Raw genomic sequence first — 21,455 nt, forward strand, 5'->3', positions numbered from 1 at the left:
ACAGGGAAACCTTTTCGCCCAATCGGACGGCTGGGTGGGCGGGCGCTCGTCGGAGAATATTGTCCGGCGTCGTTTCCCATTCCGTCCAGTTCGATCGGCAACGGGAGCGGAGAAAGGAAAGCTGAGAGCCCGAAGGCAGCAGCCCCCACCACCGCCGGCCCAGGTTACCATCTAGCACCGGGAAAAAACAACAACAACACACTAGAGAGCCACCGCCGGCACAAGTCTCTAACAACCAGAACAATGAGCAGCGAGGCCGAAACACAGCAGCCACCGCAGCCTGCCGCAGATGCCGAGAGGCCGTCCAGCCCGGCAGCCGCAGCTACCGTGGGGGATAAGAAGGTCATCGGTGAGCGGGCGTTTTGTTTTTATTTACGTTTCCACGGGCGCACGGCGCCGTACGCGGGACGCTACGTGCACTATCCCAGATACCGACCTATTCATAACCGGGACGCCGACGGAGATCCGATACCTTCTTTTTTAAGATGGCGTGATATGTCTATTTCTGGTCTGTCACATCCAAAGCAGCAAGAGTTCAAAGCTTTAGATGATCACGACAAAATGACATTTCGGTGTGTGTGTGGTTTTTATTTCCTAACGAGAACGAAGATCCCACAGGAACAGTTTTGCCGTTTTCGCGTGTCTTGGTCCGTGGCTGTTCGTGACTGCGGCGGGGGCACCGGCGGCGTTCCTCCGGTACAAAACCCGGGCTTGCTGGCCGGCAGACGACCGCGGTTCTCCCGAATGGCCGTGCGGGTCTCCTGCGGGACGCGTGGAAGCGCAGGACCGCGGGGATTTTTTTTCAAACGTCTCGTCACGCCGGCCGCGTCGCACGCGAGTACAAACGTGACGCGATTACCGAATTCGTGTCGCGGCTGGAGCGAGAAAACGCGCTTTGTCGGCCACGTCGTAGTTATTCTCGGCTTCCTGCACAGTGGATATGACTTAAATAACTTCGATTTTCTACCCCCCGTTGGCCTTGATCTTGACCCCGTCCGTCTCTGTCCGAGACCAATCGAGGCTCGGACGGAGTTCCCTTGTCCCGCCTGGACGTTGCGCGGCGCCACGTTGATTAAAAAAATAATAATAATAATAACACTAAATCTTTTTTTTATTATTATTTATTTTTTTCTGTTCTGCTCGGGTTTTCCGCCAAGCCCGTTCGACTCTGCCCGGACTCTCCAGCCGGCGCGGAGGCCTGTAGCTGCGCCGCAGGAGGAGCCTGCTAGCCGGAGCCCTTTGTTCGCGGCGACGGCGAGCTCGCCGCGAAGCGTCTTCGCACGTCCCTCCGTCTCAACGCCGCGAGCCTGGTAGTTTGGCCTTTTTTTTGTCCCCGCTCGAGTGGTCTTTGGTCCGCGGACCGTGCCGCGTTCGCGTTGTTTACGCAACGGCCACGACGCGGCGGGCCTGTCAGTCGTTAGCATCGCGGCTAAGCGGGCGAAGCTCGCTCTGCTGCTTCCAAAATGTCCGCCGCGGCGTCCGGGACGTGGGGGGACTTTTTTTTTTTTCTTTTGTCTTCGCGCCCTCGCCTCGTTCGCACCTCGGCTGCGCGGAAACGGGCGGCCGCTGCGCGCAACGCGTGTGGTGCGCAGGTAGCGGCGCGGCCCGATCCGCGGGGTCTTGGCGGCGTTCGGTGTGAACGCGGCTGGCTCGCCTCCAGCCACATGGCTGGGACTTATAAGCTAGCTGGCTCGCTAGCGTTAGCGCCGCTAGCTTCCCGTCGAGCGACGTCTTGGAGGGGGTTTCGGCCCCGTTTTCGTTGCGCGTCGTATTATTACAGATCGGAGCCCGCTTGACTCAGTCATTGACCCAATTCAACCAAAACCACGTCGACTGTTTTATTGCATAAATAAATATATATATATATATATATATACACACACACACACATTTTACCCCGTGAACAATACTCTGGTTTCTCGAACTCGCGGCACCACGTGTAACTTTCGAGAGAAGACTTCCTTGTTTCGTGCTCCAGGGGGAGCATTAAAAAACGCCGCCCGTAATCGGCTGTTGTCGTTGCGGCCGGAGTTATTTGCAGGCGGCAGCAGCTGGCGTTGTGGTCGACGCCTATAAAAAGATGGCCAGTTGGGTGTTATAAATAGCTTCCCTGCAGCCCACACACACCTCCGTGTCCTTATGGTCAGCGCAAGATTCTTTCTCTGCCATCACATTTGCAGCATTTATCAGACGGCCTTATCCAGAGCGACTTACAATCAGTAGTTTCAGGGACAGTCTCTCCCCCCCTGGAGACGCTCAGGGACACAATGGTAGTAAGTGGGATTTGAACCTGGGTCTTCTGGTTCATAGGCGAGTGTGTTAACCACTATGCTACTACCACCCAATCACATGCATCAAAATCGATTTGGTTTTATTGTCTGTTTTTCAGCAACAAAGGTCCTGGGGACAGTGAAGTGGTTCAACGTACGCAACGGCTACGGTTTCATCAACAGGTAGGTTTTAACAGGGGCCGGGAAGAAACTAACCAGCCAACTCGCGCCAACGTGCTCCCTGTGTGCAGAAGGGTCGGCTGTAGGGCCGGTCAAAGCCCATTGAGACATGCTGTATGTGATTATGGGCCATATGAGAAATGCACGTTGTCGGTGTTGTAATGTGCTATGTGGGTCAGGGCACATCCTCAATCCTATTAAAGCTTTTATGTGCTTACCGAGCTGCCTTTCCCTCAGCGCTGACTGGATAGCTCAATTAAGTGCTGCTTGTACGATTATCCAATTCTTTTTGTGCATGGCTAATTTTTCCTCCCCCCCTCCCTTCAAAGGAATGACACGAAAGAAGACGTCTTTGTACACCAGGTAATTTCACCTTTATGCCGCACTAAATGTCAGTTGGAATTCTATGTTGGCTTTTGTTAAAATAATTGTCCATTTTTTCTTATTAGACTGCCATAAAGAAAAACAACCCAAGAAAATACCTCCGCAGTGTTGGGGACGGTGAGACTGTGGAGTTTGATGTCGTTGAAGGGGAGAAGGTGTGTATGTTACTCTAGATTTTTTATTTTTATTTTTGGCTGGACATTACGTTTGCTGTATGTTGTGTTCCCATAGCAAGTCGGGAATTGCGGCGTTTTGTGTGGATTTGAGGGTCTCTTCACTGACGTTTGGGCGGGTTTTTGTGCAGGGTGCCGAGGCGGCCAATGTCACCGGCCCAGGGGGGGTCCCAGTCCAGGGCAGCAAATACGCCGCTGACCGGAACCGCTACAGGCGGTACCCACGCCGGAGGGGACCCCCACGCGACTACCAGGATAACTACCAGAGCGATGGGGAGGGCGAGGTGCGGGAGAAGAGAGAGAGCCAGGAAATTGTTCCTGAGGGGGACGCACAGCCACAGCAACGCAGAACTTTGTTCCCTGGCAGGCGGCGCTATCCACCGTACTTTGTCCGCCGACGCTATGGCCGCCGCCCCCCATATACCAGCGCACCACGAGGGGAAATGACAGAGGTGTGGAATTTTAATGAATTTTTTTATAAGCTACACGTTGCTTGATTATGTGTGTGTGTGTGTGTGTGTGTGTATATATATATATATATATATATATGTATGTGTGTGTGTGTGTGTGTGTGCGAGCGTATGTATAACTGTTGATTTGTTGCTTTCAGGGAACCGAAGGTAGTGACAACCAGGGTGGTCCAGACCAGGGCAAACCAATGAGGCAGAACTACTACAGAGGCTTCAGACCAAGGTTCACACCAAGGTTTGCATGTTGTGTTCATTGAGCTGAGGCTGCAACACTGAGATCAGGGAGAAAATGAAGACTGGATGGTTGGTGTAATAAATGGGTTCTGATTCATGCCCCACTCCTACATTCTCTTTATTGCAGCCCGACTTTTGAATTGCAACAGCTTTTTTTTTTTTTTTTTTTTTTTTAAAGAATTGTCATGCACAAAACGTAACTTGTAACATCTTCAGCTAATAAGTAATTGCCTTGATTTCAGGGGTCCCCCACGTCCCAGACCGGTGAGGGAAGGCGAGGAAGACAAAGAGAACCAGGGCGAAGGCAACCAGAACCAGGAGCCCCGCCAGCGGCGCTACAGACGCAACGTCAACTACCGCCGCAGACGCCCCCAGACCACCAAGCCTCAGGATGGCAAAGAGAGCAAGGCAGCCGAAACATCAGCTGAGAAAACGTCCGCTCCCGAGGCTGAGCAGGGCGGGGCTGAGTAAACACCGGCTTACCATCTCTACCATCGTCCGGGTGCGTGTCCTGTCCTCGGCCTCGCTATAGCCACAAAACATGGATGCAACGGGCATTAAAATTCTGTTTATCAGACATACTGATATTTTTCTTTTCTGGGAAGAGCGAGAGAGAGAGAGAGGTCAGATTACCACATTGTGGGAAGACAGGCCATCCTAATGGAAGGCGTTATAGACAACCATTTATTTTTTTGTGTCCTGCCCAGATCATTTCTATCTGCAACACAGCGCTATCTGCACCTTTTCATAGAGGTCCGGTGCAGGGAAGGGATCCTGTGATGCAGAGAGGTTTAATAGGGTGAACAGCCCGGGGCGCTCCGGCCCACCTGCTATTGTTGCGCTGTGATCAATCTGGGTAGCTGGATTAGCCCTCGTTGCTTTGTGATCGCGGCCGGGCCGACCATGTTTACAATACGGACCTACTACAGAACGCGTTGTGTTGTTCACTACAGTAACTAACTTGTTTCATTTTTTTTTTTCTTGCAGTAAAGTCAACAAGAAGAAACATCAAAGATCTGAGCAATAAGAAACAGATTTGACCTGACGATCGTCTAAGCTTGCAACATGCATTTGACCAGATTACCACCAATTGCCTGCAGAATCTATGCAGACCTGTTCTTTTCCATTATTTTTATGTGACAGCTAAACGTTTTGGGGAAACTGCAGATGTTTTTCTAAATCGGTCTTAAGTTTTTACACCAAATGGTTTTTAAAAGGAAAAAAATAATTTGATATCTGGTCTGTTTTGAGATTTTTAAAAATAACTTTTTATGTATTAAGACAAGGCAAGCTCAAATAAAAGTCAAAGGCAAACTTTAAAAGTCTCTTTTTATTTAATTTATTAATACAGTTTCTCCTAGCACAACCGTTCTACACTTGGCTGGTTATTTTCTGGCCACTGCAGTCACCCGTTTCAGCAGTATGTGGGGAGACTAGCAGCCTGGGGTCAGACGTTTGTTTCCTTTCGAAGTCTCTCCATGCGGCGCATGTTGCACTCCATGGCAGTGCGGCTGGTGATCTCCTTCGTGCAGCTCGCTGGAAACCATCCCTGTTCCCCGTCACGCATCCTCTCTCCATGGCACCAGTCTGAAAGAGAGCCGGTGTCCAGTAATATTATTCTTATTGGATAATTCTGCAATAGAGATGGGCTTATTCTATTAGGATGAAGTTCTCAATGTTGATGTTAATTGAGCTGAACATAACCTCAGCTTGAAGTGTTGCTTAGCAACAACTAGAACATTATTAAATGGACATTTTCGCAGTAGCTACCAGAATTTATGAGACTTTGGGACAAGAAAATACAGCATATGAGCACTAATGGAAAGCTCAACCTTGCCATTGCTAACCAATCTAGCGGTGTCTCAAGTGATAAGACATCTTCATTAGGAAGAGCCTTCACCAAAGCCACTTACAGAATAAGAATTAAGGATGATTGGTGATCATCTGGTTGATAAAGTGGTATAATTTTAATAAAAGGGGTAATCTCTAGATGAGATGTAGAAGAAGGGTTTGTTCTGATAGTGGAAAGAGTTACCAGCCACAATCTCAGGGCCAGCCTACATGGTCCATGGAGTATATATAAATACACTGCTCAAAAAATAAACACTTAGGAAGTAATAGTGATTGACAGTCAATTTCACATGCAGTTCAAATAGAATAGAAGGTGGAAATTATAGTTAATTAGCAAGACATCCACCCAAAATAAAATTCTACAGTTCCTATGCTTTATGGCTGATGTTTTGGTCACTTCTGAATGCTGATGGTGCCTTCACTCAAGCAGTAGCATGAGATAAGAGTCTACAACCCACACAAGTGGCTCAGGTAGTGCAGCTCATCCAGGATTCAAATTCAAATTGATGGCTCATCAATGCGAGCTGTGTCTGTTAGCGTAGTGCCCAGAGCATGGAAGCAGTACCAGAGACGAGGACGGGGCCATAGGAGGGCAACAACCCGGGAGCAAGACGTGCTCACTGGTGTAGTCTGACTGCCATTAGGTACTGAGATGAGATCCTAAGACCCCTTGTGAGACTACATGCTGGTGCAGTTGGCCCTGGGTTCCTCTTTAATGGAAGATGATGCTAGACATCATGTGGATTGAGTGTGTCAGCAGTTCCTGCAAGATGAAGGCATTGATGCTATGGACTGGCCTGCCCGTTCCCAAAACCGGAATCCAATTGAGCACATGCTTTAGTCCAGGTCTGGGAGGAGATCCTTCAGGAGACCATCCACCACCTCAGCAGGAGTGTCCAGGCGTTGTAGGGAGATCATACAGGCAATTGGAGACCACACATACTACTGAGCCTCATTTTCACTTCTTTTAAGGACATTACATCAGAGTTGGATCAGCCTATAGTGTGTTTTTCCACTTTAATTTTGAGTGTGACTCCAAATCCAGACCTCCATGGGTTGATCAAATTTGTGTGATTTTTGCTCTCAGCACATTTCACTATATAAAGAGCAAAGTATTTAATAAGAATATTTCATTATTTAAGATCTAGGATGTCTTATTATTGTGTCCCCGTTATTTTTTAAGAGCAATGTCAAACAATGTCTCATTGCTCATCATCCAGGGGTGGTAGTAGCCTAGTGGGTAACACACTCGCCTATGAACCAGAAGACCCGGGTTCGAATCCCACTAACTACCATTGTGTCCCTGAGCAAGACACTTAACCCTAAAATTGCTCCAGGGAGACAGGGAGATTGTAAGTCGCTCTGGATAAGGGCGTCTGATAAATGCTGTAAATGTAAATGTCATTGGTTCAGCCTACCTTCCACCTGCTGCTCCACTATGACCACCTCAGCCTGCTGCAGGCCTAATTCATCTGGTCCTTTAGGCATGTAGGCCTTGGTGGCTTCATACTGTGGCAGGTCTGTAACATAGCAGGACATCAGTCACAGTCATTCTTTTAAATATGATCTTAATGTGTACTTCCCAACACAACTTAGCTGTAACCCCTGCAGTTATATTTAGTCACAGCATCTGGTCAGAAAGTGCACCCTTACTGTTGACTAAGAGTGTCAGTGTCAGTCCATGCAGGTCACCCAACCTGCTCTGACTCGATTCAGACTGGCTTTTTAGTCACCTGATTTACGCTATTACTGTCAAAATGGCACACATTAGACATGCAGATACTACACAGTCATGCATAAAACATTCTTAAATGGTAAAAGCTACTAAAAAGCTAAAAGTCTTATTCCTGTTTCCTTAAAATAATACTTGTCACATCAGGATTCATCTACACAGACAGAATTCAGCTCCAGAACACCACCAGTTAGGCTTAAAACAAGTATTACTTGTTCCAAAGACTCAAACCACCAGTAAAATGCAAACTTCAAGGCCGCAGCCACCTGCTTGACAAGTTAAGAATCAGTACATAATCGTACTGGTCTGAAACAAAACTCGATATGCCAGTTCTGCTGATTTATCTAACTAACCTATAAATCCCTGAAAGCTTAAGTAAATTAATTTATAAAACAATAGGGAAGTGAATAACTTATAAGATAAATATCAGACCATTTGAATCAAAAACCTGCTTCTTGTTTATTTGACTAATGGCAACAGTTATTGAAAAGTTCAAAAACAACTCAATCACAATTTTACATCATAAGGGCTAATCATCTTCCCACTGTTAAGTTAAAGAAATAAATTCATTTTAGAAACTGTTCAACTGATGGAACCAACAGCAACCTGAATGTTTGCCCACAAAAACCCATTTCATTTATCGGATTTACAATGTACTCGCCAACTATGCTTGTGAGGCTCTCTGTCTGTCTGTGTTTCCGCAGTGCAGTCACCCACCGTGCCTTATCCAGCCTGGAACACGAAAAATATTACACCTAAATGCCTGCAGACATTCAACACAAATTTAAAGGGCATGATTGCCACCCCCCAAAACTCTGTTCATTTTACCAACCATTTATGTCCACTAGGTGGCGATATAAACTCATTTCATTTTTGCGCTACTTGAAATTTACCTGATGCTGTCATCCAGGGACCCAACAACCTACCACCACCCCTCTATTTCAAGTTTCAAAAGTTATTGTTTCATATATTTATGAATACAACAACATTCTTGCAGATTAGAGGACGGAATTGCAAGAGATAAAGGGAATGTAAATATAAGACAGTGGGGACACATGACAATAAATATTCCAAATAGTTGTCGAATAAAAGAAGACAAGACTAAACAAAAATGCACTGGCAAAGTGAAGTAAAAGGTTGCTATGCTGAAAACAGGCAAACTATGGACACACAACAATGAATATTAACAGTGTGTTGCATTCGAGTTTCACGTATCAGGCTATAAAACATACTTTGATTCAGCCACTAGTCCCATCATTTCGGCGCGGCCTTCGCTGTTCTTCTTCATCCGCAGTCGGAGGTACAGCGGATTAGTGCTTCCTGGCAGGTCCACCTCCACCTCCACGTTTCCCAGAGTGGCGTAGTCCAGCACCACATAGCTCTCCTCCCTGTGCACAGGTGCCATGTATTACCATGAAATCACATGACTGTGTCCCGGCCCCCAAAATACCAGCAAAATGCAGGCTTACATGAACCGGAAACAATATGCAGTGCTGAATCAGAATGACTTTATTGGCCAGGTACATGCACCAGGAACCATTCTTTTACATTTACATTTAAGGCATTTGGCATGCCCTTATCCAGAGTGACTTACAACGTGCTTTCACGATCAGACTGAGAGCAACAACGTACCCTTTTTTTTTGGTGGCGATTAGCACATCATTGAACAGGAAGAGGTGATAGCTCTTCTGGCCAAAGGCTTTCCAGAAGCCAAGCTCCTCAGCGCAAATTGCAAATTCACCCTTCTTCTGAAGCCAGCGAGAAGCAGATACCAAGGGGAAGGGCTAAAAAAATATATATTATATATTACAAAATGTTCAGTTGATTTTCATTAAAGCAACCCTTTGTTGCTATAATGGTCATGTAAAAATGTGTGTGTTTTCTTACTGTGTGTGCATACTGTGTGCCTGTGTGTGTGTGTGTGTGTGTGTGTGTGTGGTTTGGGTCCCATACTTTGATCTTGCCAAAGTCCATCTGTTTCTGTATGGTGTACATCTGCTCAGTCCTCTCCATCCGCCGTGCACCATCATTACAGCTCTTCACCAGCTGTGAATGGGATAGGACGAATTCACATTTATCCACTCACGCATGCCTGCCCGTCTGACTGCCTAAAACTAGTTGCATTTTATTTAGACACAAATAACGACATACTGTACGCTTGTGCCATGCAATTCAAACCAAATTTCCACTTAAATAGCTTTACATTACAAAACAAGTTATGGCACAATTGATTCTGGAGGATCAGTGGAGCAGTGTCAGCAAAATATCCTACCTTGCTAATGGCTTTCAGAGCACAGCAGGCTAAAGTGTATTTAGATGTCTGATGTGGAGTTTTCTGACACACCGTCTGCAGGAGGAGAAGAGGAGAACATGAAGCCTCTGAAAAATAAGTGCTCTCATTTGCATTGCATCCTGTGTTAAATATCATGCTAATTAGATGGACTACTAATTTTTATACGCTGAAAGGGAGACAGGGAGTTGTAATAATGTGTAATGTCTAATCACAGATTTTGATAAATACTGGTAGAAGGGCAGTTATGCAACTGAATTAATTACCAACTGAATTAAATGCACTCAGGAAGTAGACAGCAAAAAAAAGGCAAATGACACGTACATGAGTAAGTCGGAGGTTGTGTGTGCGTGCGTGTGGGGGTTCTACACTCACGTCCATCAGCAGTGGCAGCCGTGTCACCCTCTGCATGGGTAGAATCAGGAAGGAGATCATGGGCAAAAAGCCACATTCCTCACTGCTCTCAATTCGCTTTAGAGCCTCCTTAAACGCTGTGTTACTTGTGCTGCGTAATGAAAAACATTGACAAACATTTTTTAATAATATCTAAATTAATTTGTTCTTTACACCAAAAACATAGACATTTATGAATGATGCCTATGTTCAGTATAATACCATAAAAAATCATATATATCAACTTCATTGACCTTGATTCACATGACATTTTTGGAAAAGGCAATAACACTATAAACACCAACAACCCTTTAAAGGTTTAAAAAGGTTGGAGCCCGTCGGAATGATCAACAGCTCTCATGAATTTGTCACTCTGGACAATATAAACCCACTTCCATCAATGCATCACATCCGTTCTCTCTTCTCTGCACTCCAAATACGTCTCGTAAATCGGCCTGTCAGTAGACATAAAAAGCGTGTTCGGTGCTATAGACACGGAAACCGAAACATGCAGATTATCAAATACCGCCAAACCAAACATGCAGATTACCAGATCTTTAATCCAAGCATTCTGGAATGGGTTACTGTAGAGCAAACTGCAAAGTGAACCATCTTAAATTTGAAATATATAAATATTTCACAATACATTTCCAAGAGCACATTTCTGTACAAAAAAATTACAAAAATGACTATTAAAAAAATTTGAATATTATTAGAATATTACTAATTAATTTAGGTAAGAATGCACATTCATTGGATAATGCATGATGATGGAAACCTTGGTTCTAATCATTGTTTTTTTTATTTTTTGCTTTTATATACCTCATTTCCACTACGCTGGTGCTTGTGCCAGGTCCCGATAACTGGTCTGCAGTTACATTAGACAGGAGCTCAGCGGGAGCTGCATGATAATACGTCACAGGTCACACCCACTAAACAGAAACCAGCACAGAATCCATTACATGACAACAGAAATCTTTTGGATCTCCACTGCTGCCACTTTCACATTAGGCCCTTCTTTTTGTCCCTGTAGTCTTTCTCCAGTTTTTTTTAGCTTATTGATTATTTGGTCAGTTGTTTTAGGGCTTCCCTTATTTTTCCCTTCCCTACTTTCTTAGAATTTCTGTGGACGTCCATATAGCTAGAAGAGCTTTAATTTCTTCGGCACTCCTTGTTACCAGACTTTTTCTCTTCTAAAGCTACCGATCACGCCACCCACCACTCAAGTAGTCACGGTTTCTCTCTACTAGACCTGCAAAGTTTAGGTGTGCGGTTCAGTGCTTGTTTTAGGGCACCGGTACAAATTTTTATTTTCTGTGGAAAAGCGCAGCACTGGGAACAAAAACTGGGAACTGGCATTGGAAAAGGGGTGATAGTGATGTCTTGGGCTGTCTGGGGGCCTAAATGTTCAGCCCCTGTTTACGTAACCTGTTTAAGTAAAGATTACTTACAGTAGCTTCTGCAGTGTCCTTTGCTGGAAGGTCTCATTAGAGCAGTAGATGATATAGGGGTCAAAGTTATTTGTTGCATGGTTTAAGACGATGTCGCTGATGTCGTCGATCACAGGATTGATCTGATGTCGCCGTTCAAGGTCCTCAAAAAACCTGGAATGATATGAGAGCGTTTGGCTATATCAAGCCATACACTAGACATCGTATATAGCAGACAATATTCAACTTTATCAGTAGGGGTGTGTATTGGCAAGGACTTCATGATATGTATCTCAATACATGGGTCACGGTACAATTATATAATGATATATTGTAATGCTGTAAATATATATTGCGGTATTCTATAGTTCACTGAAAATGTAAAAACAGAGCTGAAATACAATGGATCACATTACATTAATTGGGCAGTGGTGGCCTAGCAGTTAAGGAAGCGGCCCCATAGGTGGCACTGAGCAAAGCACTGTCCCCACACACTGCTCCCCGGGCGCCTGTCATGGCTGCCCACTGCTCACCAAGGGTGATGGGTTATAATAGCAGAGAAGCAATTTCCTTAGGAATTAATAAAGTATAAAAAAAAAAAACATTATTCAGCCAAAACAACATAACTCAGAACTAAATTTTGGACTACCGATACAGATATTTGTTGTCCCTGCATCGATATAATATCACCACGTAAAATATCACAATATATTGCTGTATCGATATTTTCCCTACCCCTATTTTTCAGTAATAGCTTATAGACCCTGTATTACCATTATATTGGACAGAATTCCACAAGTTGCCTGATTTACCATAATACAAGGTATGGGTGTAATTCCACAGGATATCTGCTGCTCCTGAAGCAGCAGATATGGAATATCAGGACTGTAGCACAGACTGTAGCACAGATCATTGTAGGAAGTTGTCTCCAACCTTGGGAAAGGAACATGGCCACAAACACATGACCTGATATTCACACAGTCACTTGTGGGACAGGCCAGAGAGTCATTTCTGGCAAGACGACCACGCCTACCGTGCCTTATGTAAACTCGAGCTGTCTTAACTGCTGCTTGGACTTCATACCCAGGTTAATGTTTGTCAGCAACCAAGAACAATTCTGAGTTCAGCATGAAAATCTGCACAACGCCACGCATGGAGAAATGCCCCGACCCAAACACAGATCGAGGAGGCCAAACAAGCAGTAGAACCTGTTCAGTGGACTTGTTCAGGCACATCCAGAAACTAAAGAGAGCTGCAACATCAAACAAAGAACGGATCTGCACAGACCAGAAAAGCAGTCTAGCAGATACACGAGTATACAAAAATACAGCAATCAAGGCCCATAATATATCCTGAGCAATGCCCTATCACCACTCAAGGTGTAAATTTGTACTGTATGTTTAAATGCTGTAAACCGCAGGAAACGTAGCAAGTAAAGGAAGGCTAGTGCAATATTTCTTCACAATAAGCACTGACAATAAATATTTGTAGCGAGATGATAATGTAACACAATCTCCATCACACATTTATGGCATTTAGCAGGCGCCCTTATCCAGAGCAATTTGCTGTCAGTAGTTACAGGGACAGTCCCCCTGGAGACACTCAGGCCACTGAGGTGAAAGTGAAGTGATTGCCATTCTGATACACAGCTCAGCACATATTGCACACAATGAAATGTGTCCTCTGCTTTTAACCCATCAACCTTGGTGAGCAGTGGGCAGCCATGACAGCCTGTGTGGGGACGATGCTTTTGCTGGGACCTTGGAGGATCGAGATTCGAACCGCCAACCTTCTGATTACAGGGCCACTTCCTTAACCACTAGGCCACCACTGCACCCCCCCAGGTGACACTGAGCAAAGCACCGTCCCCACAAACTGCTCCCCGGGCGCCTGTCATGACTGCCCACTGCTCCCTCAGGGGACTGGTTAAAAGCAAAGACCACACTTCACTGTGTGCTGTGCTGTGGTCTGTCACATGTGATAATAACTTTCACTTCACTCGCTTAGGCGAGTTTTTACCCACTGGGCCACTACCACCCCCATTAACCGACAACCAAAACCTCTCACTGACACAAAATGTGCACAACATCCCAACAGCAACGACATGACTGAACGTATTCAGGATTTTATAGTTCCCTTTTTTTCAGGGATACGATTGCCTGAACTTGCCCACCGTCGAACCAACAGTCTGACTCACTCTAATACAATGGAGATTCCCCCCTGACCTCCAGACTCCTAACCTGGTTATTTAATAATAGTTTCAGTGTTACAATGAACTTCATCACCACAACGAACCACATCAGATAATCATAATGATTCAAATCTTCTGCGATACGCTACTCCTTCACATCAATAAGTTTGTGCTGAAAATTGTCCCAGCGAGAAAAAAAAAGAGAACCAACCCCCCTCTAACTACAACTACAGCAGTTCAGCGTTTAGGTTACATTTTTGAAGTGTTGCATGTGTGCTTCCCAAAAAAAAAGTGATTCACGTTTTAGCCACAGCTCAGCAAAATCCTGACTCAGCTGCGTTGGTAAGTAAAAGACCATCTTCTGCTTACCTCTTGCTGACCTCCAGAATGACAGCGATGTTGGAGAAGAGGTGGTGGTGCTCCGTGGTGGTCATGGTGCACTTCAGCTCCTGGTTGCCTCTGAAGTTCCGCACCAAGATGCTGAGACTGTGCAGGTAGGAGTATTCTGATGTCAGAATCTCAAATATAGCCTGAAAAGCAGTAAGGATAAAAATCAGAATCCAATATAAAGTTTTAGGTGTTTTTTACAGTGTGAGTAGTTACAGCAGAATGCTACTGTTGGTTATCCTTAAGTTTTGTTTTTTTTTTACATTTTGTTTATTAAAATTGGAAAATCTGACATTTCAATGTCATGAATAAGAAGAGTCGTTTTGTAAGTGAACAACAGCAGACACAAAGATTCTAAGTTAATGTCCAGAGGGCAAGTGCTTCCCGTTTCATTTCCTCCTGGTCTTATGATTGACCTAATGCCAGTCAAGGACTCGTTTCAGAGGGGTGGCAGTATAGCTGCCCATCACAGGGGAACTACAGTCAGTTGCAGACTTCGCCCATGAGTCTTTCCGAACATGAAACTGATCTAAAACACGGCCGATTAGCAGGACTTTTGGTCTAGGCACACATTCAGATTCATATGAGAAGCGCTGCAATGCTTGGAGTTGTGGTAGGACCGAGGAAATAGAACATGGAAAAGCACTGACATCAAATCAGGGTGTGACTGTTGTCAGTGGACACACAGGGTGGACCTTGATGTTTGTTCAGGGCTTCAACAAAAGGCAATAGTACGCGGTAATGTGCCCATTAAGTATAACCTCGATGCATTCGGTTCAGAAATCCACGATAAGGACGAAGCTTTATCTTTTTGGAATTTAGATTCAATTATTCATATTATAAAAGTGTTTAAAAAGGTAGGAGCCAGACAGGCTGGAAGGCAAAAGAAAAAAAAAAGACATATCACTCAGTAGATGGTAAGTGAACAGTGAAGAACATCTGCAATGACACAGAGATATCGGCTTCACCAAGCAGATGTGAGCACTTTTAAACATACTGACCTCCTGCCGCTTACGTTCCTCTGCCGAGACCGACTGTAGAATTCCTGTGTCCTTCACCTGGGGGAGTTGAGAAGAGGCATGATTTGAAAAATACCTTCTAGCTATTCAAATTTTATTATTCAGATATTGATGACCAGTTGCTAGTAGGCAAAGGTGGGAATTTCTATATATTTTGTAGAAGTGAAGTGATTGTCATTGTGATACACAGCACACAGTGCACACAATAAAACGTGTCATCTGCTTTTAACCATCACCCTAAGTGAGCAGTGGGCAGCCATAACAGGTGCCCGGGGAGCAGTGTGTGGGGTCAGTGCTTTGCTCAGTGGCACCTCGATGGCACCTTGGCAGGTCGGGATTCGAACCACCAACCTTCTGATTATGGGGCCACTTCCTTAACTGCTAGGCCACCACTGCCCCATTTTGTCCTAAAACTACCAACAACAGCATATAGCATATGTGTTGGAGTTATAGGAGTTTATGATTAACTTATTTTTTTTGCTCATGTTGTCAAGTGTTATAAATGTATTCACGTTTTATAAATATATTCACTGTTATTTAGGCTTCATTACTGAAATTACTGAAAGCATATCTGCATCCTCTCTTCTCATGCCCCATCAGAGATAAAATTGCTGCCTTCCTCCATTAAACTTCTCCTTTTTTGAGGCAAGATTTCTTAAAACTGACAATGGCATCCTGGTGACGTTTCTTCACCTAACCTCCCTACTTGGATCAACGAGAGACCGATAACTGGCACTTCCAGTTAGAAGAAACAGATTGGTATGATCATAAACATTACTAAAACCTTTTTAATCAGTAGTAGGATGCACCTAGTCATTTATGGGTCTCTCATTTTATACATTGTAGGTTACGTAATAAACCAAAAAAATAGCAAACAAGGCAAAAAAGTTGAACATTTGAGTCTCTCTAAATCAGGGAGCTTTTGCTGTGATGGCACCATTTCACACTCTTAGCTTCTCTCAACGAGAATTTATAGTCAAAGGGGACGGATTTTTTTTATGATTCGTAGATCTGCATTTTTTTTATGATTCACTCATGTTAATGAGCATATCATGAAGTGGCTTTTGATGATGATAATATGGCTGCTTTGTTCACTAGAAGATAAAAAAAAAAAAAAAAGTCAACTCAGTAAAAACAGATTCATTAAACATACTTCACTTTCTCCTGCAACAAAAACACTAAATATGTTTCTTGCATTGGATTCTTCAAAATAGCTCCATCTGTGAAGTGATTGTCACATGTGATACAAAGCAGCACAGCACACGATGCACACAGTGAAATTTGCCCTCTGCATTTAACCCATCACCCTAAGTGAGCAGTGGGCAGCCATGACAGGCGCCCGGGGAGCAGTGTGTGGGGACGGTGCTTTGCTCGGTGGCACCTCAGTGGCACCTTGGCGGATCGTGGATTCGAACCGGCAACCTTCTGATTACTTAACCGCTAGGCCACCACTGCCCCCTTAGTCTCCACAGAGTTTTGACTGGCAGCGTACTCGTTCTCTTCGTGTCTGTACATGCCCAGACCTCAGACCTGCTCTTACTTTACACCTAGTATGTGAGGGTCACCTGAGGAAGCTGGCTCCAGGTAAGGTGGGCAGGCCTGTAGTTCTTGACTACGATGCCCTGGTCCTCTTGTGGCGTTTCCAGCACCGTAAAATCATCATCCACGTTCTGCAGGCCTCGCTCCCGGATCTCCTGGTAGAGCCTGGGTTCTGTTGGGAAAAGGTGACATTTTTGGAGACGAAGAATTTTACAGTCAAAACATGATCTAGGCCTTAAAGCAAGATGACGTTGAGGTTTATTTTGACAGATGCCCCACCCAAACAGCACTTTCATGTTGTGTTGTAGTAAAAAATAACCTGGAAAACAGTTTTTTTGTAATGTATCAGACATTTTATATTTTGTTCCGCCTTTTTCTAGTGGGTGGTAGTAGCCTAGTGGGTAACACACTTGCCTATGAACCAGAAGACCCAGGTTCAAATCCTGCTACTACCATTGTGTCCCTGAGCAAGACACATAACCCTAAGTTGCATAACCCAGGGGCTTGTCCAGGACATTACATCTGAGTCTGAGGTGCATCTGAATGGGATCACAATGCTCAAGGCAGAAACCAGAATGTCAAAAACGCCCCACCTGAAACACGAGTGCCACCCCAGAAACAAAGAAGAACCAGTCCCACTTCTCCACTGTGATGATAATTTTCCCAGACCGTACTGGGATCTCCTAAAGATCAGACCTACGTACCGTCTTTGAAGGATCCTCTCTGTTTCTGGTTCCTCCTTCTCCCAAGTGTTGTCTGTGAGAAGTCAAACAGAAGACTGTCAGGAATCTCACGGTTTTATGCTTGAGAACCATCAGAACATCTGAAAGTTGAAACTGTGCATAAGGGCGTGGCTTGCCTTGCGTCGTGTTCTTTGTGAGGACTGGGGACTGGGCGTTTTCTCCTCAGCGACCACTGTCAGCGACGGCTCTACCATGCCAGGTTCCGTCCCGTCAGGGTTCAAGCTTGTCACCGCGGCGCGATACGACTTGTTACGGAGGTTCCTCCGCATGGAGAACCCACCATCATCGCTGTCATAGTCCTCGCAGGACGTACTGGGCACGTGGGAGGCGTACTTGGCCTTGTGAGAAACCAGTTCTACAGGCAGGGTCACCACCGTGGTGTGGTGGCGGTTCTTCGGACGACTGGCCACCGCCAGGTTCCTGGGGATAAGCTGCTGGGTGCCCAGCTTCAGCGCGGCTTTGCTCCGGGTACTAAGAACAATCTGACCGTCCTCCGCGTCGTCCACCATTATCTCTGGCAGCCGCGCAGCGGACGGTTCTGTGGGTTCCGCGTATGAGGCAGACGAGTCTGAGGTGCGGTCCAGCTGCAGGCTGGAAGCTAACTGGCTCTCCAGGAGCAGAGGAGCCTCATCAGACATGGTGCCACCAGGAGTCCAGGAAGAGGGGGTGCAGGGTTACGCGAGACTGGAGCACAGGGATGCTGTGGATGAGAACACAAATCAAATATTGAACCCCGGGAGCAGCTTCCTGCACAGCGCTTCTCACAGTGGGGTCTATAAGGAGCATTTTGGGGATCCAGAGGAGAAAAAGTGAATCCGAGATGTGAAGGACATGCCGGCGGGAGGTGAATTAAAGTACAGCTGTCGGCAACATTATATTATCAAGAACACAGTTCCCGAACTTTTATCTTTTTATCGATGGCATTAATAAAAAAAACAAAACATCAATAAGACGTTTATCTATCTGCATTTATTTATCTGGTCAGTGAAGCGGTTGGTTTCGTTTCGACGAACTTGTCCGCGGAAATTATCGACGAGCGCAGGCTCGCCAGAACCTGTTCACATAAAAAAAACAAAAAAACAAAACGCAACATTTGTTTAAACGCATTTCGAAGGTAATAAGAAGCTGCGCACGCGTCGGACGGGTCGGAATCGTTGTACTTGTTGTCGTTTTTTTACAGGGCGAGGAAACAGCAACGCGTTCCGAACCGAGCGACGCAACCCCGGGCGTCGCGGACCGGGGCGACAGGGGCCGATCCCACATTCCAGGGCGACGGGCGACGTACCTGGCGACGGCGGCGACATGCCGTGGGAACGTCTCGACGTCCAACTCCTCCCGCCAGTGGGGGGGGGGGGGGGGGGGGGGTTACGAGCAGTACGCGCGCCCCCGCACTCCGTGCGCGTGACAGGTGAGTCTTCGGATAAGTCCGTCTGAACTGGATTTAAAGGGAAACAAAAAAGGAGAAAAGAAGCGTGGCGATTATACACGGACGTAAAGTCGTCACACCCCGCGCGTTACGAACCAACACCCTGCAGCGGGGGGACCGGCGTTTGAGCACAACGCTCGCAAGAGAAGCGCGCCCCCTGTCGACAGTAACGCTCACTGCTTCTGAGGTTCCATGTGGTCTGATTCGCTGGTCATTGTGACGCATGCGGTCCTGTCCGAACCAGGTGAAAAGAAAAAGAACCCCCCGAAACCACCCGGGACAGCTGGACAGTTTCGGTGGAACCACCACTGTGATGTGATTCAAGTAGTTTACTGTCATGTGCACAGAGTACAATGAAATTCTCTCTTGAGTACAATCTAGACAGACATACAGTACAAACGTTATGACACACCTTCTCATTCAATGTGTTTTCTTTATTATAAATTGGTAGATTCTCACTAAAGACATCAAAACTATGAATGAACACATGTGGAGTTATGTACTTAACAAAAAGTGGAGACCTGGCCTCCACAGTCACCGGACCTGAACCCAATCGAGATGGTTTGGGGTGAGCTGGACCGCAGAGTGAAGGCAAAGGGGCCAACAAGTGCTAAACACCTCTGGGAACTCCTTCAAGACTGTTGGAGAACCATTTCAGGTGACGACCTCTTGAAGCTCATCGAGAGAATGCCAAGAGTGTGCAAAGCAGTAATCATAGCAAAGGGCGGCTATTAGTTTTTGTTAAGTACATAACTCCACATGTGTTCATTTATAGTTTTGATGCCTTCAATCTACCAATGTAAATGGTCATAAAAATAAAGAAAACACATTGAATTGGCCTGTACTGTATAGGACATCTAATGGGACACACAAGACATACGAGTGCAACACTAACAAAAAAAACTGTGAAACTTAAAGCCTGTGAAACCAAGATTGATGGTTAAAAGCAGAGGACACATTTCGTTGTGTGCACCGTGTGCTGTGCTGCAGTGTATCACAATGATGATCATTTCACTCTCACTAAATGGTTCGTTTGGAGTTTGTCTTTCAGATTTTATTTTATACATATAAAAGCATGTGTCAAAGGAGTTGTCTTTCGTTTCTTGCCTGAATCAATTGTTATGGTTGCTTGTGCATACATACCCTCACATCTGCCAGGAAAACTTTAAAGATGTTCAAGAATTAGATGCGGATACAGTTGAATGGAATTCGGAAGATGACTTTGGAGCAGATGAGAATGATGATGATGTAGATGTACTGACATTAAATTGCGTCAATAATCAAGATGTCCCATCAATTTATTTACTGTAAATAATTCTAAATTGGATTTTTAGGGGTTTGGTTCATTGACTGAGGCCAGATTTTTGTGATGCTGGATGGTAAGTGGTTGGACGAGTATGAGATGGACGATGTCGTAATGCCAGCAAGGCTATCAAATGCTTTCATTTTAGTCAGCATCATTGACTCTGCAAATGTAGACACACTGTAAAACGTGAACACAGGTTAAACTTAAGTAATATGTCACATTGTAAATGGTAAATAAACATAAATAAACCCACTGTAACCTCGTTTATTTACATTACATCAATGTAAAAATATTAAGTGTGAGAGATTGCATCAATTTTTTTAAAGTTGAGTCTCTGGTCAATGTTTACAGAGAACCCTGTTGAGAGATCAGCAGTTGATAAGGCTTTCCAGTGAAAACTGGAAGCGGCCCAGTAATCAGAAGGTTGCTGGTTCGAATCCCGATCTGCCAAGGTGCCGCTGAGCAAATCTCCGTCCCCACACACTGCTCCCCGGGCACCTGTCATGGCTGCCCACTGTTCACTAAGGGTGATGGGTTAAATGCAGAGAAAACATTTCACTGTGTGCACCGTGTTGTGCTGCTGTGTTACACATGTGACAATCACTTCACTTTGAATGCTCTCAATGGTCCCTCGGTAGAACGATGTGAGGATGGGAGGAGGGAGGTTGGCCTTCTTAAGATTCCTGAGGAAGCGCAGACGTTGTTGGGCTTTCTTGGTGGTTGAGGTTCCAGGAGATGTGTCCTGGTCTGTCATGTGCACACTCAGGAACTGCTGATGATCTCAACAGCAGATCCATCAATGTCAGTTTCTTCCTGAAGTTGACAACCATCTCAACCTGAGAGTCAGGTTGTTGCTCCGGCACCAATCCACCAGATGTTTTATCTCCTCTCTGTAGGCAGACTCATTGTGTGTGTCACCAGTTCCTATCTACGTTCCTCAAGCTCCTTGTCAAAATTCTGAACTATTAGAAATGTTATCATTGTTACCTGTCTGGCCCTAAACTGTTTTCACTAAAAACATTCTCATATGAACTGTGTATTGATGAATGGCATTCTTTTACAAAAAAAATACAGTTTAAAATCTCTGGGCCACTGAAACATGTGCAGAAATAGTATCAACTAATACCTTTCTGACATGTTTCACTGTAAAATAAATAGTATTGCACCGTGCGGTATTTAAGGTGGAACAGACAATTCAAATGAGGAGCTGACTTCTGCATCTTAGTGCACTTTAAATTCTACCACACCCATACATACGGGAACTCCAGCATCTGTCGAAACCTGACTTGACTATACACACAGAGAAATGGAAGTACCACTGTGTACCTATATGGGTACAAATGCTTGTCTCTGGGGCAGCGACATTTCATTGTGTGCATTGTGTGCTGTGCTGTGTATCACAATGACAATCACTTCACTTTCTTTCATTTGTTAAAG

General features: G+C 45.2%; 2 protein-coding genes across 4 annotated transcripts; one reads left to right on the forward strand and one right to left on the reverse strand.

Annotated features, from left to right (window-relative positions):
- The first annotated feature begins 72 nt into the window (after window positions 1–72).
- Window positions 73–5,033, forward strand: ybx1 (Y box binding protein 1). 2 transcript variants are annotated; one of them, XM_028993850.1, is made up of 8 exons: window positions 73–349; window positions 2,390–2,453; window positions 2,780–2,813; window positions 2,900–2,989; window positions 3,139–3,459; window positions 3,618–3,712; window positions 3,954–4,213; window positions 4,699–5,033. In XM_028993850.1, exons 1-7 carry the CDS (start codon window positions 244–246, stop codon window positions 4,180–4,182), a joined length of 939 nt encoding a protein of 312 aa, XP_028849683.1. In that variant the 5' UTR covers window positions 73–243; the 3' UTR covers window positions 4,183–4,213; window positions 4,699–5,033. The 2 variants fall into 2 exon arrangements, with proteins under 2 accessions (XP_028849683.1, XP_028849684.1); XM_028993851.1 differs by having other exon boundaries at window positions 3,618–3,700.
- Window positions 5,023–18,803, reverse strand: arhgef16 (Rho guanine nucleotide exchange factor (GEF) 16). 2 transcript variants are annotated; one of them, XM_028993849.1, is made up of 15 exons: window positions 18,572–18,803; window positions 17,403–17,986; window positions 17,248–17,299; window positions 16,570–16,715; window positions 14,987–15,043; window positions 13,968–14,128; window positions 11,429–11,581; window positions 9,960–10,089; window positions 9,567–9,641; window positions 9,248–9,340; window positions 8,927–9,078; window positions 8,527–8,682; window positions 7,956–8,026; window positions 6,981–7,082; window positions 5,023–5,298 (listed from the first exon to the last, which is right to left on the reverse strand). In XM_028993849.1, the coding sequence occupies exons 2-15, from the start codon at window positions 17,922–17,924 to the stop codon at window positions 5,159–5,161; spliced, it is 2,010 nt and encodes a 669-aa protein (XP_028849682.1). In that variant the 5' UTR covers window positions 17,925–17,986; window positions 18,572–18,803; the 3' UTR covers window positions 5,023–5,158. The 2 variants fall into 2 exon arrangements, 1 of the variants encoding a protein (XP_028849682.1); XR_003751044.1 differs by lacking the exon at window positions 7,956–8,026 and having other exon boundaries at window positions 5,165–5,298; window positions 18,572–18,802.
- Between the last annotated feature and the right edge of the window lie 2,652 nt (window positions 18,804–21,455).

The sequence above is a fragment of the Denticeps clupeoides genome, chromosome 10 (genome assembly GCF_900700375.1).
Source record: "Denticeps clupeoides chromosome 10, fDenClu1.1, whole genome shotgun sequence".
Taxonomy (NCBI): domain Eukaryota; kingdom Metazoa; phylum Chordata; class Actinopteri; order Clupeiformes; family Denticipitidae; genus Denticeps; species Denticeps clupeoides.